An 18,953-nucleotide genomic window follows, 5' to 3' on the forward strand; every position below is an offset into this window, starting at 1 on the left:
AACAGCAAACATGCCATACAGCTCATTTCCAAAAATGACAAAACTTTGCAGAGAATGTATCCCTCGCAACTTTTTTAAAAAAATGAGAGAACTCATTTTTTTCTTCAATAAGACCCCAAATAAACGTACATTTCCAGATCAATTCGGAAATGCACGAGTTATGCCTCAGCTTTACCGTTAGGCTACAGGTTTTGTCTTTTTTTTCAGCATGGCGACTAATAAAAGACTTAAGATGAAAATTATTGCACAGGACACACAACACCTGAAGTTAACATTTAATTTTCAAACTTTTATCACAAGCAATGGATATCATACAAAAAAAACAACCCGAAACCACTGTCACAAGTGCAGAAGACATAATCTCTCCGGTCTATGTTCTCAGACTGGATTTAAAAAAAAATGTGAGTCTTGCATACCAGAATTTAGAATGTAGATATTTTTACAGTCACAATAAAACCTGTTGTGATACCACAGCAAAATAACTATGGAAGCCCTGCGCACTAGATGTCTATTCTTGTTTTTAATGGCCTTAATTAAAGAGTGTGCAGTGTCATTGGCAGCATGTTTTGCTCCCTGCAGCTTTTGGCTAAAAATAGGACAGAAGATCCGAAGGTTTTTATAAAGTCTGGATATTTTTGGATACTTTCAATCATTACAATAATGGAGAGAGTATCCTTTTACATTGAAAAGAACAACATTTTATTTGACAGCCTTTATGTGAATCACTGGTGGAACTAAATGAATTATCAATGCTGCATCCAGCGATGACATTGGTGTTAAAGGTTTGAATCTCATTTACACAAAAACATCTTTTAGTTGGTTCAGCCATTATAGAAATGTGAAGAACAGTGGAAACAAAACACCAACATCAGTACAAGTGCAGCAAACCCCAAAGAGTATGTTAACCATGGTAAATTAAACCATCACCTCCCAGTGCTCTCATTGATGTTTGTCAATCTTCATTTTCCTTTCAGTGTGCTAATGATGCTGTGTTTGCTGTTGTTGTCTTGGAAAGTGAAAGACGGTAAAGCAGCTTAGAAAACTCTGCAGGTTTGTGTTTATCTCGAAGCCGATGCTCAGTGACGGAGGGAAACGGCCTCTTTAACGTTCACCTCATAAAGAAATATCAAGATCACATTTGTAAACGAGCATTTCAAAAAGAAAAGGACCGATTAGAGGCGAGGAACAAGGATCAATTATTCTGCTCGATGTGATTACTCATGCTGAGTGTTGCCATCGATCCTGCAAACTGAGGGATGTTATTCACATTTTGCGCATGGTTAGAATTATTGATCTTTTCCCTGGAAGCCGTGTATTTGAATTGTTCTAATAAATACATACAATAAATGTCCCATGTCAAATTATTCCAGACGATTAGACATTAAACTAAGTACAGCAGCATGGTGCTAAGCAGCTGACAGCCTGGATTTTTATTTTGACAAAGCAGTGCAGGATGTCATCAGACAGACAGCTAACTAAATGTCAGAGGAAGACTCCTCCTCCTCCTCGTGTTTCAGTTTCCTGTATTGATGATTGCGTGCTGGTCAGGACAGTTCACAGAATCTGCTGCGTGGATCGGGAGGAGGAGGAGGAGGAGGAGGAGGAGGAAGAAGAGGAGGATCAGGGTTTACTGGGAGAGCGGGAGGTGAACACTCCTGACGCCTCCAGCATGGTCTTCCTGCGTGCCGTCTCCTTTGCCACATTGTGGTTGAGTCGCCTTAGACGTTCCTGGAGACACAATATTTAGATTATGTTCAACTTGACGAGCAGGTTATTGTAGCGATAACACTAACAGTCCAAGCAGTATAGTGATGAGGTGTGGCTTTTGGCTTTAGGTTATAGAAGTACTAATCCTTAAACATTTGTGTCTGTGGTAACGTTATAGTTGGAGCAGTAAAACAGTGAACACCTGGCACTTACAGATTCCGAGCTGAAGGCGGGATACTTAAGCCCCTGTAATGTGCAATATGTATCGCATGGATGGAGACTGGTTGTTAAACCCCTGATCCGTCATGGGAGGTAATAAAAGAGGCATAATGGGGGGGCGGCGATGTGTAACATTAGAGCTGTGTCTGTTTGCACGTCAAGCTCCCGCTGTGTGTTCACACACCATGCCTCCCGAGCTTTCGCAACCCCATAAGGCAAAGTGAATTCAGAACCGCGCACTTTAAGAGGGGCTACAGATACAACAGCAGTAAAAGTTAGCAGTGGTGCATCCATGATCATGAGGTCATTTTTCATATCGCACTCAGTTCTTCAACACCTGCCACTTAAACACAGTTTCTCCTTTTTTAAATTACATCTCAGCATTTGCCTTCTGTGAATAAACAAAACGGAGGAGGAATGATGAGGTGAAGTTGTTCTGCAGAGAGTTGGCAGTGGAGTAACAGCGTCTGTGTTCTGAAAGGGTGCATGGGAAGCTCGCACTGTTTGTTTACAGGCGCGTCTCTTGCTTCTGCAATGCTGCAACACCACTGGTACAAACATTTGACAGTGCCTTTTGGTTCTCGCATAGAGCAGCGTAACTACCTGTTTGAGCCACTAGATGGCAGCAGAACAGTGTCCAGCTGATGATTTTGAGTTCTTTAATCTACTCTCTTTATTGCCTGTTCTTGGTCTACATCTAATTGTTAAAATATGCTCCCCAGCTCATCTCTCACTGTTTGTCTCCTACTGAAAGCAGAAAGGGAAAACAGGGGATCACAACATTTTCTCTGAAAAAAAAAAAGAAAAGCTGCTTGCCGCTCCAACATAATGACATCAGAGTTTTCCGGCTATGAAAACAGCCCGTTCCAAAAAAAAGCTCTCACAGTTGAGGGTAGCTGCAGTGTTGGTGGAGACCTCCAGTTGTTGTTATTAAAAATATTGATTAAAGCAGCAGCTTTAGAAGCCCTGGTCTCGTCACTGACCTGTGCATTCTGCAGAATATTGTTTACCAACACGACTCTCCGTCTGGCATTCAGCAGCTTCTTCACATAGGGGTCCAGGTCTAACGCCACCTTCTGATGCTCATTTATCCTGCACAACTCTGCAGAGAATGAACAACACAAGACACACAGTGATTAGCAAGAGTTATTTCATCACCTTCATACATGTATTTGTAAAGAAAATTAAATGCAAGATAGACAAGCCAAGTCATTTTACCTGTTGCAAGATTGTCTATATGTTCTCTTAATTCCACCTGGCTTTCTCTGTAAAGAAGAAAATAATCACATTATCCATCAGAATTGTAGCATCTTTAAAGCTCCGTTTCCACCAAGTGGTCCGGTTCAGTTCAGTTCAGTATGGTACACATTCAGTTGGCGTTTTCCCAGCTAAAAGTTGGGAATGGTACCAAAAAAAAATTATCTGGACTTCCTACTTTGTTGCTACCCTTATGTTACCAATCCAACCCTGATGGGTGCCTTCTATAATGTCACACTATTACTTAGCTGATGCGGCTATCAGCGTCCTGCTTACATCACTTGTACCAAGTAAGGGAATGGTTGCCTGTGGAAATGCAATAAGGCAGTGGTTCTCAAACTATGGTACGTGGGCTCCCTGTGGTGGTACGCAAAGAAATCTCAACAATATAAAAAACAAACCCGTTCAGCATAAAACAACAATTTATTTTTTTTGTCGTACTTTTATCTAGCTTGTATCTATTGGGTTGTATTTATATCAAATGTGTTTTCCCCTCTAAATTAATCTAGTTTTTGCAACAAACAACTTTAATCTGCTCAATTTATGCCTACATTAACAGAATAAATAAATAACAGTTCAATATCTGTTCATGTAGGCCTACATGAACAGATATTCAGATATTCTCATTAACAGATATTCTGTTATTTATTGGAGTTCAGCACACAATCTGCAGCAAGCAGCTCTACATTAACATTTTTAAAACGCAGCAATTTTATGAATAAATGAAAAATTAAATGAGAATAGGTCGGAAATGTACTTGGGCCCAGGTATCGTGTTTGTGTGGGAAACACTGGAGACTAAATATTTCCAAACAGGTTGTTGGTATAAAGTTGTCATTTTTATTGTTCTGCACTTTGTGTGTGCATGTTCAAGCACTTAGTAGGCCTACAGTGTGGCTGCCAGCAGTCAATAATATGTTCTTTTTATGAATTAATTTGCCTCTTGCATGAAATGTGTGTAGAAACAGGCCTACAGTGTATTTTAAAACGTCCATGCAGAGAGAAGAGACAAAGTGACAGAGGTCGAATTTCTGATCAAAGCAGATAAATAAATTACATCCAGCAGGTGATGACAACTTATATTAAATGTAAATGATTAAACACAAAGGGGAACAATGAAGAACTCATGACACCCGTGATGGAGTCACGGGACAATCAGGCAGTTAGCTGAAGTAGCTCGCCTGCTCGGATGTCAGTCACGAATAATCATTAATAATAAAAAAAAATAGACACTTACCTCACTGAGTGTACATGCAAGTCAAGCTGCTGGATTGCTGGTTTCAGGAGGTCGAGCAGCCCCTCGGCGATAACATCTTTACCTGCAGAAGTCTCCACCAAAGCAGCTGAAGCCATTTTAACCGAAAAACCATAAACACAGCCGCAACCGGAAGTGACGTCATCGCGGTGACGTAAAGCGTCATTAGAACGTCTCCATTTTCTCCGTCCGCTTCAGCAGCTAGCAGCACCATTTTAGGAGAGACGACACCCCTGTCTCTGCTGTTTTCTTCTGATAAAGCCAGAAGTTAACTAGACATTTTATTTTTTATTTTTTTTCCAACTGCGCTCTGTTGGAAAATTAGCTTCAAAATATCCGTTTTATACAAACATAAGAAGATACGGGCCGCACCGTGCTAAGACGAGCTAGCTCTCGAGGCTAATCTTGACTAGCTGCAAGGCTTTTCTCCACCGACGCAACATTCACTGTAAGTAATAAAATGAATAAATACAAACAAAATGCTGTTATATTTAAGGTTATTTATTAAACTTGTTCAATTTAGACTTTGTAACTCCGTCCCTTGATCGACAAAAGGTGATAGACTACCTAGCTAAGCTAAATAGTTTTTGTCGGTCAAACTGGGCCGGTTTACACCAGAACTATTTATTTTTCCTACTATTTTTATCAGTAAATAAATATGGCAAGCATGTTTGCGAGGGTTTCAAATGATTCCTGACCTATTCCCCCTTTTTATTGAGTCGTTTTCAATATATTAAAGTACTTCATTAAAGGCGGAGGAGACAAACGCTTTAAGTGGCACTAATGATGTATGATCAGACAGCTGCCACCTCTGACGTCATCCTGTGATGTTTTTACCTTATGGTCGATACTAGATGCTTTGTAGTGAATGAGTTTGGTATGTAAACTTGTCTCTATTGATTTAAAGTGTTGAGGGAATGTCTGTTCACGAATTTAAGTTGATTGTCTAACAAGACACCAAAGCATACTTTAGCTGAGTTTTCTTTACAGCTTGTTTAACAATATAGTTTGTGACCATCCCAAAATTTCAAAATGTTGAACAATATTAACTTTTATTATGCTTTGACATACAGCAGGAACATTACAAAGACAAAGCAAAGGGAACATGAACAACAAAGTAACCAACAAACATTTTAAACCCAACCATCATGTTAACCAGGCAAACACAAGAACCAAGATGACCAAATAGTAAGGTTGTGTAAGCGACTAAAAGTCATCTGCAGTGTTGGATAGCCTGCTGGTTATGTCGCACGCGCACGTCCCCTGCAGCGACTATGGGTTCGAGTCCAACCTCGGCCCTTTGCTGCATGCAGGAGCCCCAAAATACCTTGCAAATACTAAAAATGTTTTGAAAAAAACACGTAATAGTAAGAGAAATTTAAACAAGTAGATAAATAATGAAAGGGATGATAATAATAAAGGTAGTTATATAAAGCATTACTAAAATAATAGTGTGTTTCCCTCACATGGATCAATGCTTTGCAAACGCTGCCTTGTGTGTGCACATGGCTTTGTTTACAGCCGATATAGACATCTTCACAAGTTTTATTTGGAAGCACTCTGCATTAATGTCATTAAGAATTCCTCTTATGGCTGAATCTGAAACCAACCCGGAGACTTAAAAAAAAAAAAGATGTGCAAAGATTTACAGCTTGTAGGTTGTCCAAAAACCAGGATCACAGCCAGACACAGGACGGACACGAGAACAATATTTGTAATGAGCATTAAACATCCGATAAACACATTGTGTATATATCGTTTTCCTCCTGCCTCCAAGGCTATGACACCCAATTTGTTTTGCAGTAGTGTGTACAAATTAAGTTTAAAAAAATATGTTTCACGGCCACTCATATGCTGCTTGTTATCGAGTCTTATTTTGCTAACCTTGTTCTAAATCTTTTATTTCCTGTCCCGTCTCTTTCCAGGAGCCTGCAAACGAAGCCTGTCAAAATGAGTGCACCTTCCTCCCAAAAAGTGGTCCTGAAAAGCACCACCAAGGTGTCCCTGAACGAGCGGTGAGGCGCCACGCACCCTGTCAGCAGTTAGACACCAGATGATGAAAGGGCCAGCCTTGGCTTGTGAAGGTTCTAGTGCTCCCTACGGAAGGCTTCTGTTGGGGACCGGACCCGACATGGATGCTATACTCAGTGTGTGCGCTGCTTACTCAACTACGTCTGTCCCGTCCACGTGTGTGGGGTTATATATGGTTTTAATACGGGGCAGAGGAGGCTTTCCTGGGCCAGATGTCTTGCATGAGCAGTGCACACATGTAAACAAGGGGAAAGGGTAGTGGTCATACTTGGTAAGCCTATGCTAGGCCGGACCACTGTCCTACTAAAGCCCTGGCACCTACTCCCTGTTAACACAGCCAAGTATTAGCCTTTACAGGGGAGAGGAAGGCTTGAGCTAAACCAGGGAGATGGGGCACCTTCCTGCCTCTTTACTTTTCTCTCTCAACCCAGCGGAAATTAAGCACATGCTCCCTTTTCTCCCTCACCTGTCTCTCTCGCTCTCTCTCTATGCTTAAAGGTGCTCAGTCCTAGCTTGGACGTGACAAAGCTCTCCCCCTACCCCCCTCATCTCCCCTTACTCAGTGGTTAAACCACAGCGTCACGGTCCATGCTGTAAGAGGCTGAGTGGCCAAGCACTCCTCACGTCCAGGGCCTCTGCTGCTGCAGCGCGACGACACCCAGCAGAGCAGCTGGAGGCCTGTAAGTGGCAAACTGTGCTCCTCTTCTGGCACTCTCTTCTCTGTCTCTGCACTCTTTTCTCTATTCAAGTTTCTTCTTGTGCTTGTTTGAAATTAAACATGCTTAATTCAAATATAAACCAACTGTGATATGATTGAGAGAGAAAGTGAGTGCCAACAAATGGAACATAAGTCTGAAATGACAAGAGCCATCACAGTCTGTGTGGCCGCATCCATAATGTGAGAAATGACTTGATGTGGAACCTGCTTCCTCCTCCTCCTCTGTATGTCCCTTCTCCCCCTCTCTCATCTCCCCCCCCTCTCTCTCTCCCTTCCACCTCTAAAGCTTCACTAACATGCTGAAGAACAAGCAGCCTGCTGCGGTAAGCATTCGAGCCACCATGCAGCAGCAGCACCTGGCCAGTGCCCGTAACCGCCGACTGGCCCAGCAGATGGAGAACCGGCCGTCAGTGCAGGCTGCTCTGAATCACAAGCAGGTGAGGTCAGAGGTCAGCAGGCTGAGTGTTGTGGACTTCTGTTTTTACCAGATATAACCCAACCTCCAATCATATAGACGTTGTGTTGAGAGGGTAGGGTTGGGATTTGACCGAAAGATAAAATCTCAGATATTTTCACACTAATTCCCAATTTAGATTTTAAATTTGATAAAACTGATTGTAGACTATTTTTAGGAGTCTATTGAAAATTCAAAGCCATAAACACTACGCTCTCTCCTGGTTTGCTCAGTCACAAGCTACAAAACTTAGAGATGACAGACTGTAATGAAACAAGCGGCATCGATCTAGAGGAATATGATGTGAATGCACGGAGAGAGAGAGATGGAACCTCAAGGTCTAAGCATATAGAAGCATAACATTCTTAATTTGTAGTGGATGTGAGGTTAGTTAATCTTTATTTGTATAGCACCAATTCATAACAAATGATATGTCAGGACACTTAACAATAAGCGCATCTCTAGACCAGACTCTATTCTACAACTTGCAAAGACCAACATTTAAGCTTGTGCTTGTATGCCTGATTTAATTTTGCTTGCCATTAAAAACTTGTCAGAGCTTGAAGCAACGGTTGGGGAAGAGCAACATCCAGGCGAGGCTGGGCCGGCCAGTCGGTGCGCTGATGAGAGGAGGACCTGTAGGAGGAAGAGGAGGCATGAGAGGGATGACTAGGGGAGGCCTCCGAGGACGAGCCAGAGGAGGAGCGATGAGGGGAGCGCTGTCTCTGAGAGGTGGGTGTCTGAGGGTCTGATTCTCGAGGCTGTAGATTTTCTTTCCCTTTAACTGTGTGTTCTAAATGATGATTTGATTTTGTGTTTCACAGGGAAGAGGATGACCACAGGTGGTCCGATGAGAGGGCGCGGCTCTGCTGGTCGCCTGGCGATGCGTAGAGGAGGACGCCACCGTGGAGGACCCCCTGGCAGAGGAGGCGCTCTGATCAGAGGAGCAGCACGTGGGGGAGTTGCAAGAGGTGAGGGAGCGGCAAAGTTTAATTTCTCATATTTTTATAGTTAATAAATTATCATATTAAGTAAACAAAATGGACTCATAAATGTGTACTTTCGTAATCAGGTCGTGGTGGTCTGCGTGGACGTGGTGGTTTCGCTGGTCGGGGTGGTCGAGGGCGTGGGAGGGGCCGGGGAATTGGCCGTCCTTCTGTGACTCGCGAACAACTGGATAACCAGCTGGACGCCTACATGTCGAAGACCAAAGGTCACCTGGACGCAGAGCTGGATGCCTACATGGCCCAGGCGGACCCCGACAGCATGGAGTGACTCTGATGCACACGAAGAGAGTCTCTGCTGAACTGCACAACTGAACTCGAACGCACAAAATGAAGTGTGAATTACACCAGAAATGTTCTGAGACGTGATTGTGTTCATAAGTTAGACGGCAGAGATGAAAATCGAGTAGGGGGTCGAGGTTTCACTTGAATGTGCTTCGACCACGACTCGGTCCTGCATCGACCTGCTCCTGAGAAACCTTTTAAATCTTTGCGAAAGGACCTTTTAATTATTAATTTACCTTCTGTCTCTAGAACCATATTTTTGTTCTGTTTTTTTATACATTATCTGTAAAATGGAAATGTGTACCGGCTTTTTAAAAAAAAAAGACCCGGGAAATGTTGTGTCCACTGAAGTTGAAAACTCCTTTATTTTATAACTTTTGTTTTAGATAGATCTTAGCGTTTGTTGGTTCTATCTCAAACATTTGCGACCTTTTCTAGATTCGTGTTAAAAAAAGAATGTAAGAAAAGAGTTATAAAGCCAAGAATCCATTTGTCTGTTTTGTATTTTAAAAGATGTAGTGCTCAGTTTTTCCCGGTCTCTGTATCTGAAAGCTGTCGGCTCTCTGCTGTGGAGGTCTGCGATTCTTATCTTGTACCTGAGAGCATTTGTATAAAATTACCTGAAGCCAGTGAAATAGGTTTTAATTAAAATGGAAACGACGATTTCCCAAAACTGTGTTGGTTGCCTGTATTTGAAATGTTCATGCCTCATCTAATGGGGTGAATGTTTAAAGGTTACATAATGTGCCAAAATGCAGTTTTAACATCATGTGTGGCTTAATCAGACCATATTTATCCAAGTTTAGATCTAGTTTAAATGTCATATTCTCCTCCTTTTCAACCAGTTCAAATAAGTCTCACAGATCCTCAAAACATGTGTTAAGTTTCTTGTTCTAAATCCACTCTGATCCTGTAGTTGATCATGCCTCTAAACCCCTCTATTTCAGCCCTGCTCAGAACAGGCTGTTTCTGTGTCTGTACCTTTAAATGTAAATGAGTTGTGTCTGACCACGCCCCCTCCCTGGAAGGGCTTGGGTGTCTCGGTGCTTTCTCGCTCCATGCCCTATTGTTTACGGTGAGAAGGCAGACTCAGAGGGCAGAACAAACACCTAGCTGTGGGAGTGTCACCCACCTGGGGGAGGGGTTACTGCCCTTTGTAATGTCATGAAGGGAAAATCTCCAAACGGCCTGTTTGAGCACACATTTTCTGAAAAGTGGAGCAGGAAAAAGACAGAGAGGATGGACTTTTCTCATCATTGGGTGGTTTGTAGACGGACTAGGGACACATCAGAGTTACAAAATCAAAGTTGAGTGTATTTTATATAATATGTGACCTAACTGTGTGATTCAGTAGTTAAGCCAGTAACAGCAGGTCAAAAATAATTCAATTGATGTGGTAAAATAAAAGTTTCATGATAGTTTAAATGAAATTAATCATCCCTAACCTGATCATAGGGTAAATCTGGTTCATATTTTGTACATATTCCAGATGGATAAATGACAAATAAACAACATATGAAATGAGGAGAAAGTTTAATTTACGATTTTCCAGAACATTTTGTTTCTTCTCTCATTTTCCATGTGTCGTCCATGACTGGAAAATTGCTAAACTGTTTTCCAGGATGCGTGTGAACCTTGCAATTTGTAAATTAGTTGCCTTTTTGAAGATTGAACAATGTCCTATTGATTGTTAAGCAATAATATATTGACAACATTTCAATATGTCAATCTGTCACAGTTGCAGGGAGGTGTTTTATATGTTTATTTGGAATTGTTACAAGTTTATATGATCTCTATGTATTTTTAATTGTCTTGTAACTGCAAGACAGAGTCCATGAAAATGTTTCCTTTTGGTAAAATAAAGTATCATCTTATAATATTATCTTATTATCTAATAAAATGAAATGAATTGTTGATAGTTAATGCAAAATAAATATTTATAATAGAAATTGCATATGATATATTTACAAGAATGATTAACTAATTTCATGTCTCAGAATGTTGAATTATAAATATATAAATATTATATTATTTAGTGCTATGCTTTATTGAAACGAACAAAAACGCACCAGCTAACTCCATAGATTCAGTTTATCCGAATATTTAAAATACATAAATTGGCATTCAGCTCTAAACTTACTAAATCTATGGTATCCGACTTCCCTGAACGCAGCACTTTCTGACGTAAACCGCTCTCAACTGACGTAAAGCTTCCTATAAATACTTCAGCGGCGGAATAGAAGCTCTCTTATTTCTGGTGGATCGTGAGAAGAGGACACACAAAATGGGTAAATATGAACAATTTACTTGTTCGTGACTTTGAACAGAGCTAGCCGGATCATAAAAAGACACGAAACACGCAGTAAAGAACAGGATGTGATTTAGTATTTTACATTAAACACCACGTCCTCACTTTCTGGACACCACGTTGGAGCATGCTAACTTAGCTGGTAGCTACCTTGGTGCTAATAAGGCCAAAAGTGTTCGCAAAATTTACGAAGTCTTGAGTGAATGACTGAATGATATCCAACATTTGTATTTAAAATAACGCAAATACACGTTATTCAGGTTGTAGTAGTAGCGATCGAGCCTTGTAACGTTTAGAAAAGTGTCCCTCCCTTAGCCCAAGAGTTAGCTTTAGCGCTGCTATGAACGGAGAGCGCGCATGTCAGAAGGGAAGCGAACTTCGACATAACACCTGTTTTTGAATTATCAAGAATGCGTAAACAATAAAAAAGGCACTGACGTCTTACACAGAAAAAAAGAAACTGGTGCATATTCAAAATGTTAGGATCTGATTAAAATGAAAATGTGATTACTGTATATTTAAATGTTCATGTACCATTAAAAAAATATGTATAAAACATTTATTATTCCGCTTGCCATCATGTTAACTCAATGACGAGTGTATTCAAGGTTCAGATGATAGCATGTACATTAAATATGGCACAAAAAGAGGTCCTGTTTAAGAAAATTTACTAAACAATTTCTTGCGAAGCCAATGCAGTAGTTGCAACAAGCTGCAGTTCCACAAGTGTCCACTTGAGACATCTTTGTACTTTATTTTAAAGAAGGAAACACAAGTCGTAAGCTTCCCTTTCAATTGTAGTTTACAAATGATGTTTCAGAGGAAGCGTCTGCAAGGTCTCTGCAGTTCCAGGCTTCATAATTGTTTGCGCCACAGTGCAGCCTCTTCTGTGGGTTTGACCTGTTCAGTGGGCTGATCCCAGAACAGCTGTGGCTATATAACTACGTCAGGTTTTGCTTTCACCTCTGCACTGCTGGTTGCAGAACGGTGACAATGAGGCCTGAAACATTAACTCTGTAGCATCAAAGACCCTGAAACTCTTGTTTCACATCTTGAAGTCCTAAATTTGCTGCATCTTGTTTGTTAATAGTTTAGTTGCTCAGTTTAAACAGTTCGATTGTTTTAGGTGCATAGTAATACCTGCAGACTGACAAATTTATTCAAATTTATTTCTGAAGTGGCAAAGTCTATCCTTGATTATGGAGAAGCTCTTGAAACTTTGACATATAAAAACCAACCTCTCTCCGCAGGACTTGCAACGAGATGGGGAGAAGTCACCCTTCAGATTCTGCTGCCCCTGTGGGACATGAGGTGAATATGTCTTACAGGCCACATGGTCATTAATGTGATATCTTTGTGTGTGCACAGTATGATCTCTGCTCCTGTCTGGTGGAGCACAGGTCTCATACAGTGCACAGAGTGATTCATTCTCTTGCAACCCACTGCTGTGCACTCTGCAGCAGTGTTACTTATGAGGACTTACAGCTTATACTTAATGTACGTTAATTATTTTATTTACAAATGGAGTCTTTAAATGTTCTGTCTGTGTTTCAGGTGACGGCGCAGACCTCAGACCAGCTCGGTGAGTTTTATGACATATTAAGTCTTGTGTTAATTTGTCGTTATGATGATTGGCTTTATGTTCAACTGCTCTGATGTGTGATTGATAGATGCCTCTCTGAACCATCCTCCTGCACACATGATAAACTTAGATCTCGATATATAGAAATACAGCCTCACCTTCGCCCTGCTTCTTCCTCCTGCAGGTTTTCTCCGTCCTGACCTGCAGAACTGAAGCAACTACACGATGTGAGTGTGGATGTTTGTGTTTCCTGTGATTGACTTTTTATTTTATTTTATTTTTTAAAGTCAGCACTGTGTGGTATCTGCAGCCAGCTGTGTCGTCAGCTGGTTTGTTCAAAAGCCAGTGCGAGACAAACTCAACGTCTGGCATCGTTGGTCTCTGAGCTGATCGTGTTCGGAGTCCTGGTATTTTTGTTGAGACACTCACTCCTACATAAGATAACCAAATGTTATGATGAGGCTTGTTTTGGTATCCTAAAAAAAACAGTTAATAACAGAAAGATCCAGCTGGGCTCCACATCCTGGTCCTATCTTTATATACATCTCTATCAGGAAAAATGTGCCTGACATCGTGCTGTTTCATTTCTCCAGGTGTTAGCTGCAGTGATTGATCTCCTCGTTGCAGGCTTCATGAGTCGTCTCTGGATCTGATGGCGTTCAGCAACACTTAAGGTGAGTTTATAGACGTCTCCTGTTCTCGGTGAGTGTGAGGTCTATCCCGACTGACCTTTACCTGTAGGGCCGTGTCGTTGGAAATGCCTCGCAGAGTAAACCTGTGGTCTCGCTTTACCCACGTGTTCACCTCCATGAGCATGCTGGGATATTACTGCAGAACATTTGAGGTGACAGGGACTGACTCTGAGCGGGCAGTGTGTGATGAAGTCCTCTTTTTGTCTGTAGGTCTCCATGATGGCGTGATGGATGGATGGCTGACGACGGACTGACTTGCAGACGGGTGAGTTAGTCTAGTGATGGCTGTGATGTGAGCACTGTGTGGTATCTGCAGCCAGCTGTTTCATCAGCTGGTTTGTTCATAAACCAGTGCGAGACAAACTCAACACCTGGCATCGTTGGTCTCTGAGCTGAACGTGTTCGGAGTCCTGGTATTTTTGTTGAGACACTCCCTCATGGTCTACTCTTCAATGTTAATATCTCAGATGCTAGGAAAACACAACAGTAGAGCTGAACTCATGACTTCTAAACAAATCTTGTCAGAATCAAGATGTAAATGCATCATCAGGGTGTGTGGTTCCTACATTAACCACTAGGTGGCAGCATGATACATTTCATTTGAGCCATTAGGGCTTTCAGTTTTGTAATTGCGGCTCATAAACACTAAATTTGAATCGCCAGTCGTTGCTGAGCTACAAAAGAATGAAATCTAGATAAAAGACATCTGCACTGCTCGCTGTTTCACTGTGTGGTGATCAAAATCACACTCTTTACATTGTCCGAGCTATTAAGGCTGTGCTGTTATGGAAATGTTGAGTCAGGTCCATCAACCTGCACCCTATATATATATATATATATATTTTTTTTTTTTTTTGTTTAGTTTGGTCACTGTGTGCATGGAGACCTATGTACTCTAGGGTTAAGGATAGGAGGCCAGTTTCTTGCAGCTATAACATTTTTGTAAACTCCAGGACGGCTGTCATGTTTTGTCATGTAGCCATTTTTACACATTGTTCGCCCTTTGATGGTTAAATGTTTCCGAACGCTTCTAACCGGATTCTTATTCCTTCAGATTTCTGCTGAAGTGGAAACATCCCGTCTCTGCATCTGATGGCGTTCAGCAACACTGAAGGTGAGTTTATAGACGTCTCCTGTTCTCGGTGAGTGTGAGGTCTATCCCGACTGACCTTTACCTGTAGGGTCGTGTCGTTGGAAATGCCTCGCAGAGTAAACCTGTAGTCTCGCTTTACCCACGTGTTCACCTCCATGAGCATGCTGGGATATTACTGCAGAACAAGATGTGACCTGATTTTGTGAAGTGAAAGATCCATATGATCAACAGCATGAATCGTAACAGAAGCTTGATTAATGTATTGTGATTTTGTTTCAGAAAGCTGAAACCGCCCTGGAGCGTGACGTCGCTCTCTGCAGCCGGTAAGTAAACGTCTGTTTTCCTACATTCACTTGTTGGTCATATACCAAGGCTTTCAGGACTCACACTTCCTGACTTGCTGTGGAATTGACCAGAAATTAAACCCCATCCCAGCCGGCTTCTGCAGCTCCGTGCTGTAGGAGACCTGCTGGGAACAAGTTCTGATTGTTTGATGTTGTATTTTTACAGAATCTGTTTTTCATAATCCTTGGAACGTATTGTTGAGTTTTAGTATAGAAGGCTGAACCTTTTCCTTGTTTTTGTTTTCAGACGGAGCAGATTGATGCAGAACCATCAGACACCAGCTGAGAGCATGAACACCAGCACTTCAATCTGCAATCACTGATTTTGGATTCATGAATAATCTGTGCTCAGATTTAGAAAACACCTGATTGTTTGAATTTAAATAAAACACTTTGAAAGATGCATTTTTGTTCTGTTTGGTGTTAAATTCTTCCACATTGGTAAAATGTTTCTTCTGTAACCATTAATCAACTAGCAGACCAAGAATTTTCATTACTTTGAACATTTCTAAAATTGCTTATTAACATCTCAATCTCAGCACAAGTGGCTCAGAGCAGCAATAGAAGTCTTAAACTGGGATTACTTTTTAGAAATAAATCTTCCCTGTGGGTGGCTGTGGCTCATTTGGTAGTCTGTCGTCTTCCAACCTGAAGGTCAGTGGTTTGATCCCGCAGCCTCATCAGTGTATGAAATGTGGTGTAAACATTCTTTGAGAAGACTAGAAGACCTGAAGGAAGCTCAAGTCCATTCACCTTTTATTTACTGGGGAAGTTATTGTAGCAGCTCTATGGGGATGATATTTATGAACTTGCTGCCAGTACTCTTAAAACCTTTGGCTGCACAGATTGATTTCCAGCCACTGCAGTGGGACACCTCGTCCTCTGTCAAATAACAGGTACCATTACCCTTTCAACTGGGTGCTCTTGTACTGCAGGTAACCTTGACTTGATTCAGAATTGGAACATTTAAACATACCGACATTAGTATTTAAAGTTTGTTTGTACAGGATAACACAGCCTCATTAATGATGCCCCCCCCTGCCCCCCAACATAACACAGACTCTCTCTCAGCCCCACAGTCAGAGAACATCAGTAATGTGAAGGCTTCTATCAAAACATTTCTGCATCACATTAAAACACTGGACTTAATATTTTATTTGATTACACTGAACTCTGCTCTGGAAAACTGTACTCGCAGTTATCTGCACTGTAAATTATGCACATACCTGCACAGCTCCTCCGTTGCAACTTTTGTACATTTTGATAGCTTTTTTTATTCTAGTAATTTTTAAATTGCGTTTTATAGTTTCATCGTCTGTTTGAGTCTCCTGTCAGCAGGGGCTCTGCTGTTTTTTATAGCTTCTTACTATCTTTGCTTTAGTCCTTTGCTAACTGTTTTATCAATTATTGTACTTTGCAATGAAAAAAAAAAAATGCTTCTGATTTTGATTAGAGCAAATCAAATTATTGTTAGATTTTTACTGCACGTATGTGGCTGTGATAGACTTTGAGAGAGATCAAGTTTTTGAATAAGTTAACTTTTTTGAACATTAAATGTCATCTGAAGGTACAATTCATTCATTTAATCTGCTCCAAATTGTCCCCGGACTGTATGGAGGTAAAAGTTTACACCTGTAGTGGCATATTACCTCCGCCAGGGGTCAGTATATGTTTACACAACAGAGCAACCTGCCCCCGCTCAGGTTACATTTTGTCCTTTAATGGTGATGTCTGAAAACAGAGGGTCTCTTCTGATTGGACGGCAAACCAGAACGCTGTAACACTTTTTCTTCACCCCAGTCTGTGATATTAAAAACAAATGTTTGGAGTGTTTATTTTCTGTCCTTTTATTTGCAGATTATGTCTGAACATGCAGTCCCCCTTTGCACATGCACGTGTCAGAGCATGTTACAGTACAGAAAACAAAGCTCCATTATCTGTGAAGTATGCCTTTCCCTCTCATTGCTTAGAGTTAAATATATAAATACTTTACTGTAACATGGTTCTGAAATGCGTGTTTGTTTCCCAGCCCTAGCTTTATGTCTCTTTACAGTTGTTTTGTTTCACTTTGAACTTGTTTCAAGTCTTTTTGTATGTGGTTGTAGTTTTGTGTTCCCCGTGTGCGGCTTCTTATTTTTGCTGTGTTGTTCCTTTTTGCAGTTGGACTCTTGCTGTTTCTGTTCCTGTTTGTTAAATTTATTTAGTGTCTTTGATATTTTGAGTGTTCCTCTATGCCTTCACTTGAAGTCCTTATTGTCTACTTACATTCATTTTGTGTCACTTTGTTGTCTTTATTTTCCTCTCTTTGCATTTACCCTTTTCCTTTGAGTAATAGTTCTGTCTCTGTGATGTCATGTTGTTTGTCCTTGTACTTGTTTTGTCTCTCTCTGTGGCCTCTGTGTGTCTCTCTTGTTGTTTTGCATATCTCTTTGTCTCATCCGCTGATGCTCATCTATTTTTATGATGGAAAATCCTGGTGATATAATATAATGGCGTCTTTAGAAATAAACTGGGTGAAAGTTCACCAGAGGGAATAATACGGGAATCACATCCAAAACAGCTGCGGGTCCAAGCACCAACAAGCACGGGATACAAGTGTGTTTGGTTGAGAAAGTGGAAACATTATCTCAGCGCCACGCTTTAAAAACTGCAGAAGTTCTTCTGATGAAACCTCCGAAACACACAACTTCACAATGTTCCGCATGTGTTTGTTGTGCTTAGGAACGCGTGCTGCAATCTCTGAATTCTCTCAACAGGGGTTGGATGAATTCTCAGAAACGTTTCTCCATTTTATAAATCCCATAACAGCCCTGCAGTGCTTACTGTTGCATATAAAACACACCTATGTTTACTTTAATGTACAAACCATCGAATTAAGACCCAAAAGAGTAGCCTAGAGGTGTTGTCATCGGTAACCGGGACAACTAGTCCAGCTCTTAGCACACCTCCTTAGCACACCTTTTAACACCAGGACTGGTCTTAAAACACTGTTTCATTTAAAAGTGAAATCTAACCGTTAGCATACTGACAGGTTCTGCCAGACGGAGCAGCGATGACTAATGACACATTGATTCATTGACATACATGTAAAAAATGAGTGTGGACTAGTGCAAGCAAGAGGCAGAGAGCGAGCAGGGAGACAGGGAGGTTGTGATTGATTCATCAGATTGGTACCTCGTGGCAGACACTGGTCGAAGTTTTTACAGGCTTACAACTGATACAGAAGACGGATTCTCTTTGTTCCTTTTTCAGAGAACATGAGTTATTCATTTCTGTCAGGACCTAAAGACCATTTCAACCAAAATCTTAAAAAGTGTATCGGGGAGGAAATTACCAACCCTGCCTTGAAAACAAGTATAAAATACATTTACGACTCTGCCCCCCCCCCCCCCCCCCCCCCCCCCCGCTGGTGGAATGAACTACCAAACTCTGTTCCATCTGCAGAGTCCCTTTGCACCTTTAAGAAAAAAGCTAAAGACCCAGCTCTCTCGTTAATACCTATGAACTCAATCATATTGATGATGATGATGATGATGATGGCGATATTTAGGATGGTTTTGATGCCGATTTAGACTCTCAAAAGCAGCTTTCGATGTTGTCGTTGATGATGATATGATAACTTTACTTAAAAACAACAAACCATGCTTTGCCTTTATGCACTGCCTGTCACCACGTTTATGTTTGTGTGCATATCAGACTGTATATAATTACTTACAGTCACTTGTTTGCGCTTCCTGACGTTGTTTCCTCCTCCCTGGATCCTTGCTTGTGTTGTTGTACTTACTCTCTGGTGAACGATGCTTTGGACTTAAGCGTCTGCTAAATGAATTGTAGCATTGTGAAAACCAGGTCATTTTGTTATTTTGACATATAGGCTACATATATTGGGATTCAGGACTCAGAGTTTAAAACTGTAAAAAAAAACAAACAGGACATTTGATTACCATAAATAAACTGTAATCTGGGTGTGTAGCCTACTGTACTCATGCAATTCAACTGCACGCA

The 18,953-nt window shown here is 41.1% G+C and overlaps 2 protein-coding genes, 1 long non-coding RNA gene and 5 other non-coding genes across 9 annotated transcripts; 7 read left to right on the forward strand and 1 right to left on the reverse strand.

Moving 5' to 3' along the window:
• Positions 1-263: 263 nt before the first annotated feature.
• On the reverse strand, positions 264-4,579 carry snapin (SNAP associated protein). The gene is made up of 4 exons (XM_061060407.1): positions 4,420-4,579; positions 3,145-3,191; positions 2,910-3,028; positions 264-1,728 (listed from the first exon to the last, which is right to left on the reverse strand). The coding sequence occupies exons 1-4, from the start codon at positions 4,533-4,535 to the stop codon at positions 1,621-1,623; spliced, it is 390 nt and encodes a 129-aa protein (XP_060916390.1). The 5' UTR covers positions 4,536-4,579; the 3' UTR covers positions 264-1,620.
• A 93-nt stretch (positions 4,580-4,672) lies between these two features.
• chtopa (chromatin target of PRMT1a) lies at positions 4,673-9,605 on the forward strand. Its single transcript, XM_061060405.1, has 6 exons — positions 4,673-4,885; positions 6,363-6,452; positions 7,473-7,623; positions 8,198-8,372; positions 8,465-8,611; positions 8,713-9,605. The coding sequence occupies exons 2-6, from the start codon at positions 6,388-6,390 to the stop codon at positions 8,913-8,915; spliced, it is 741 nt and encodes a 246-aa protein (XP_060916388.1). The 5' UTR covers positions 4,673-4,885; positions 6,363-6,387; the 3' UTR covers positions 8,916-9,605.
• A 1,518-nt stretch (positions 9,606-11,123) lies between these two features.
• LOC132991265 (uncharacterized) lies at positions 11,124-15,350 on the forward strand. Of its 2 annotated transcripts, XR_009676162.1 has the most exons (8): positions 11,124-11,217; positions 12,488-12,548; positions 12,792-12,819; positions 13,004-13,046; positions 13,413-13,493; positions 13,722-13,776; positions 14,566-14,625; positions 14,884-15,350. It is a non-coding gene; the product is annotated as an uncharacterized LOC132991265 (long non-coding RNA). The 2 variants fall into 2 exon arrangements; XR_009676163.1 differs by lacking the exons at positions 13,722-13,776; positions 14,566-14,625.
• On the forward strand, positions 12,855-12,925 carry LOC132991722 (small nucleolar RNA Z40). The gene has a single exon (XR_009676235.1). It is a non-coding gene; the product is annotated as a small nucleolar RNA Z40 (small nucleolar RNA).
• On the forward strand, positions 13,109-13,246 carry LOC132991727 (small nucleolar RNA SNORA8). The gene has a single exon (XR_009676240.1). It is a non-coding gene; the product is annotated as a small nucleolar RNA SNORA8 (small nucleolar RNA).
• Positions 13,527-13,660, forward strand: LOC132991735 (small nucleolar RNA SNORA18). Its single transcript, XR_009676248.1, has one exon. It is a non-coding gene; the product is annotated as a small nucleolar RNA SNORA18 (small nucleolar RNA).
• Positions 13,807-13,944, forward strand: LOC132991726 (small nucleolar RNA SNORA8). The gene has a single exon (XR_009676239.1). It is a non-coding gene; the product is annotated as a small nucleolar RNA SNORA8 (small nucleolar RNA).
• Positions 14,659-14,792, forward strand: LOC132991737 (small nucleolar RNA SNORA18). Its single transcript, XR_009676250.1, has one exon. It is a non-coding gene; the product is annotated as a small nucleolar RNA SNORA18 (small nucleolar RNA).
• Positions 15,351-18,953: the final 3,603 nt, after the last annotated feature.

The sequence above is a fragment of the Labrus mixtus genome, chromosome 16, assembly GCF_963584025.1.
Source record: "Labrus mixtus chromosome 16, fLabMix1.1, whole genome shotgun sequence".
NCBI lineage: Eukaryota > Metazoa > Chordata > Actinopteri > Labriformes > Labridae > Labrus > Labrus mixtus.

What these genes read in the sequence shown, in the direction of transcription:
- snapin (XM_061060407.1), bottom strand. Translation starts at nt 4,535, where the DNA reads ATGGCTTCAGCTGCTTTGGTGGAGACTTCTGCAGGTAAAGATGTTATC. An exon ending in TATAGACAATCTTGCAACAG is followed by an intron (nt 3,029 to 3,144) that starts GTAAAATGACTT and finishes CATTCTCTGCAG; the next exon opens with AGTTGTGCAGGATAAATGAG. An exon ending in ATATTCTGCAGAATGCACAG is followed by an intron (nt 1,729 to 2,909) that starts GTCAGTGACGAG and finishes TTGTGTCTCCAG; the next exon opens with GAACGTCTAAGGCGACTCAA.
- chtopa (XM_061060405.1), top strand. Translation starts at nt 6,388, where the DNA reads ATGAGTGCACCTTCCTCCCAAAAAGTGGTCCTGAAAAGCACCACCAAG. An exon ending in AAGGTGTCCCTGAACGAGCG is followed by an intron (nt 6,453 to 7,472) that starts GTGAGGCGCCAC and finishes CCACCTCTAAAG; the next exon opens with CTTCACTAACATGCTGAAGA. An exon ending in ACGTGGGGGAGTTGCAAGAG is followed by an intron (nt 8,612 to 8,712) that starts GTGAGGGAGCGG and finishes TTTCGTAATCAG; the next exon opens with GTCGTGGTGGTCTGCGTGGA.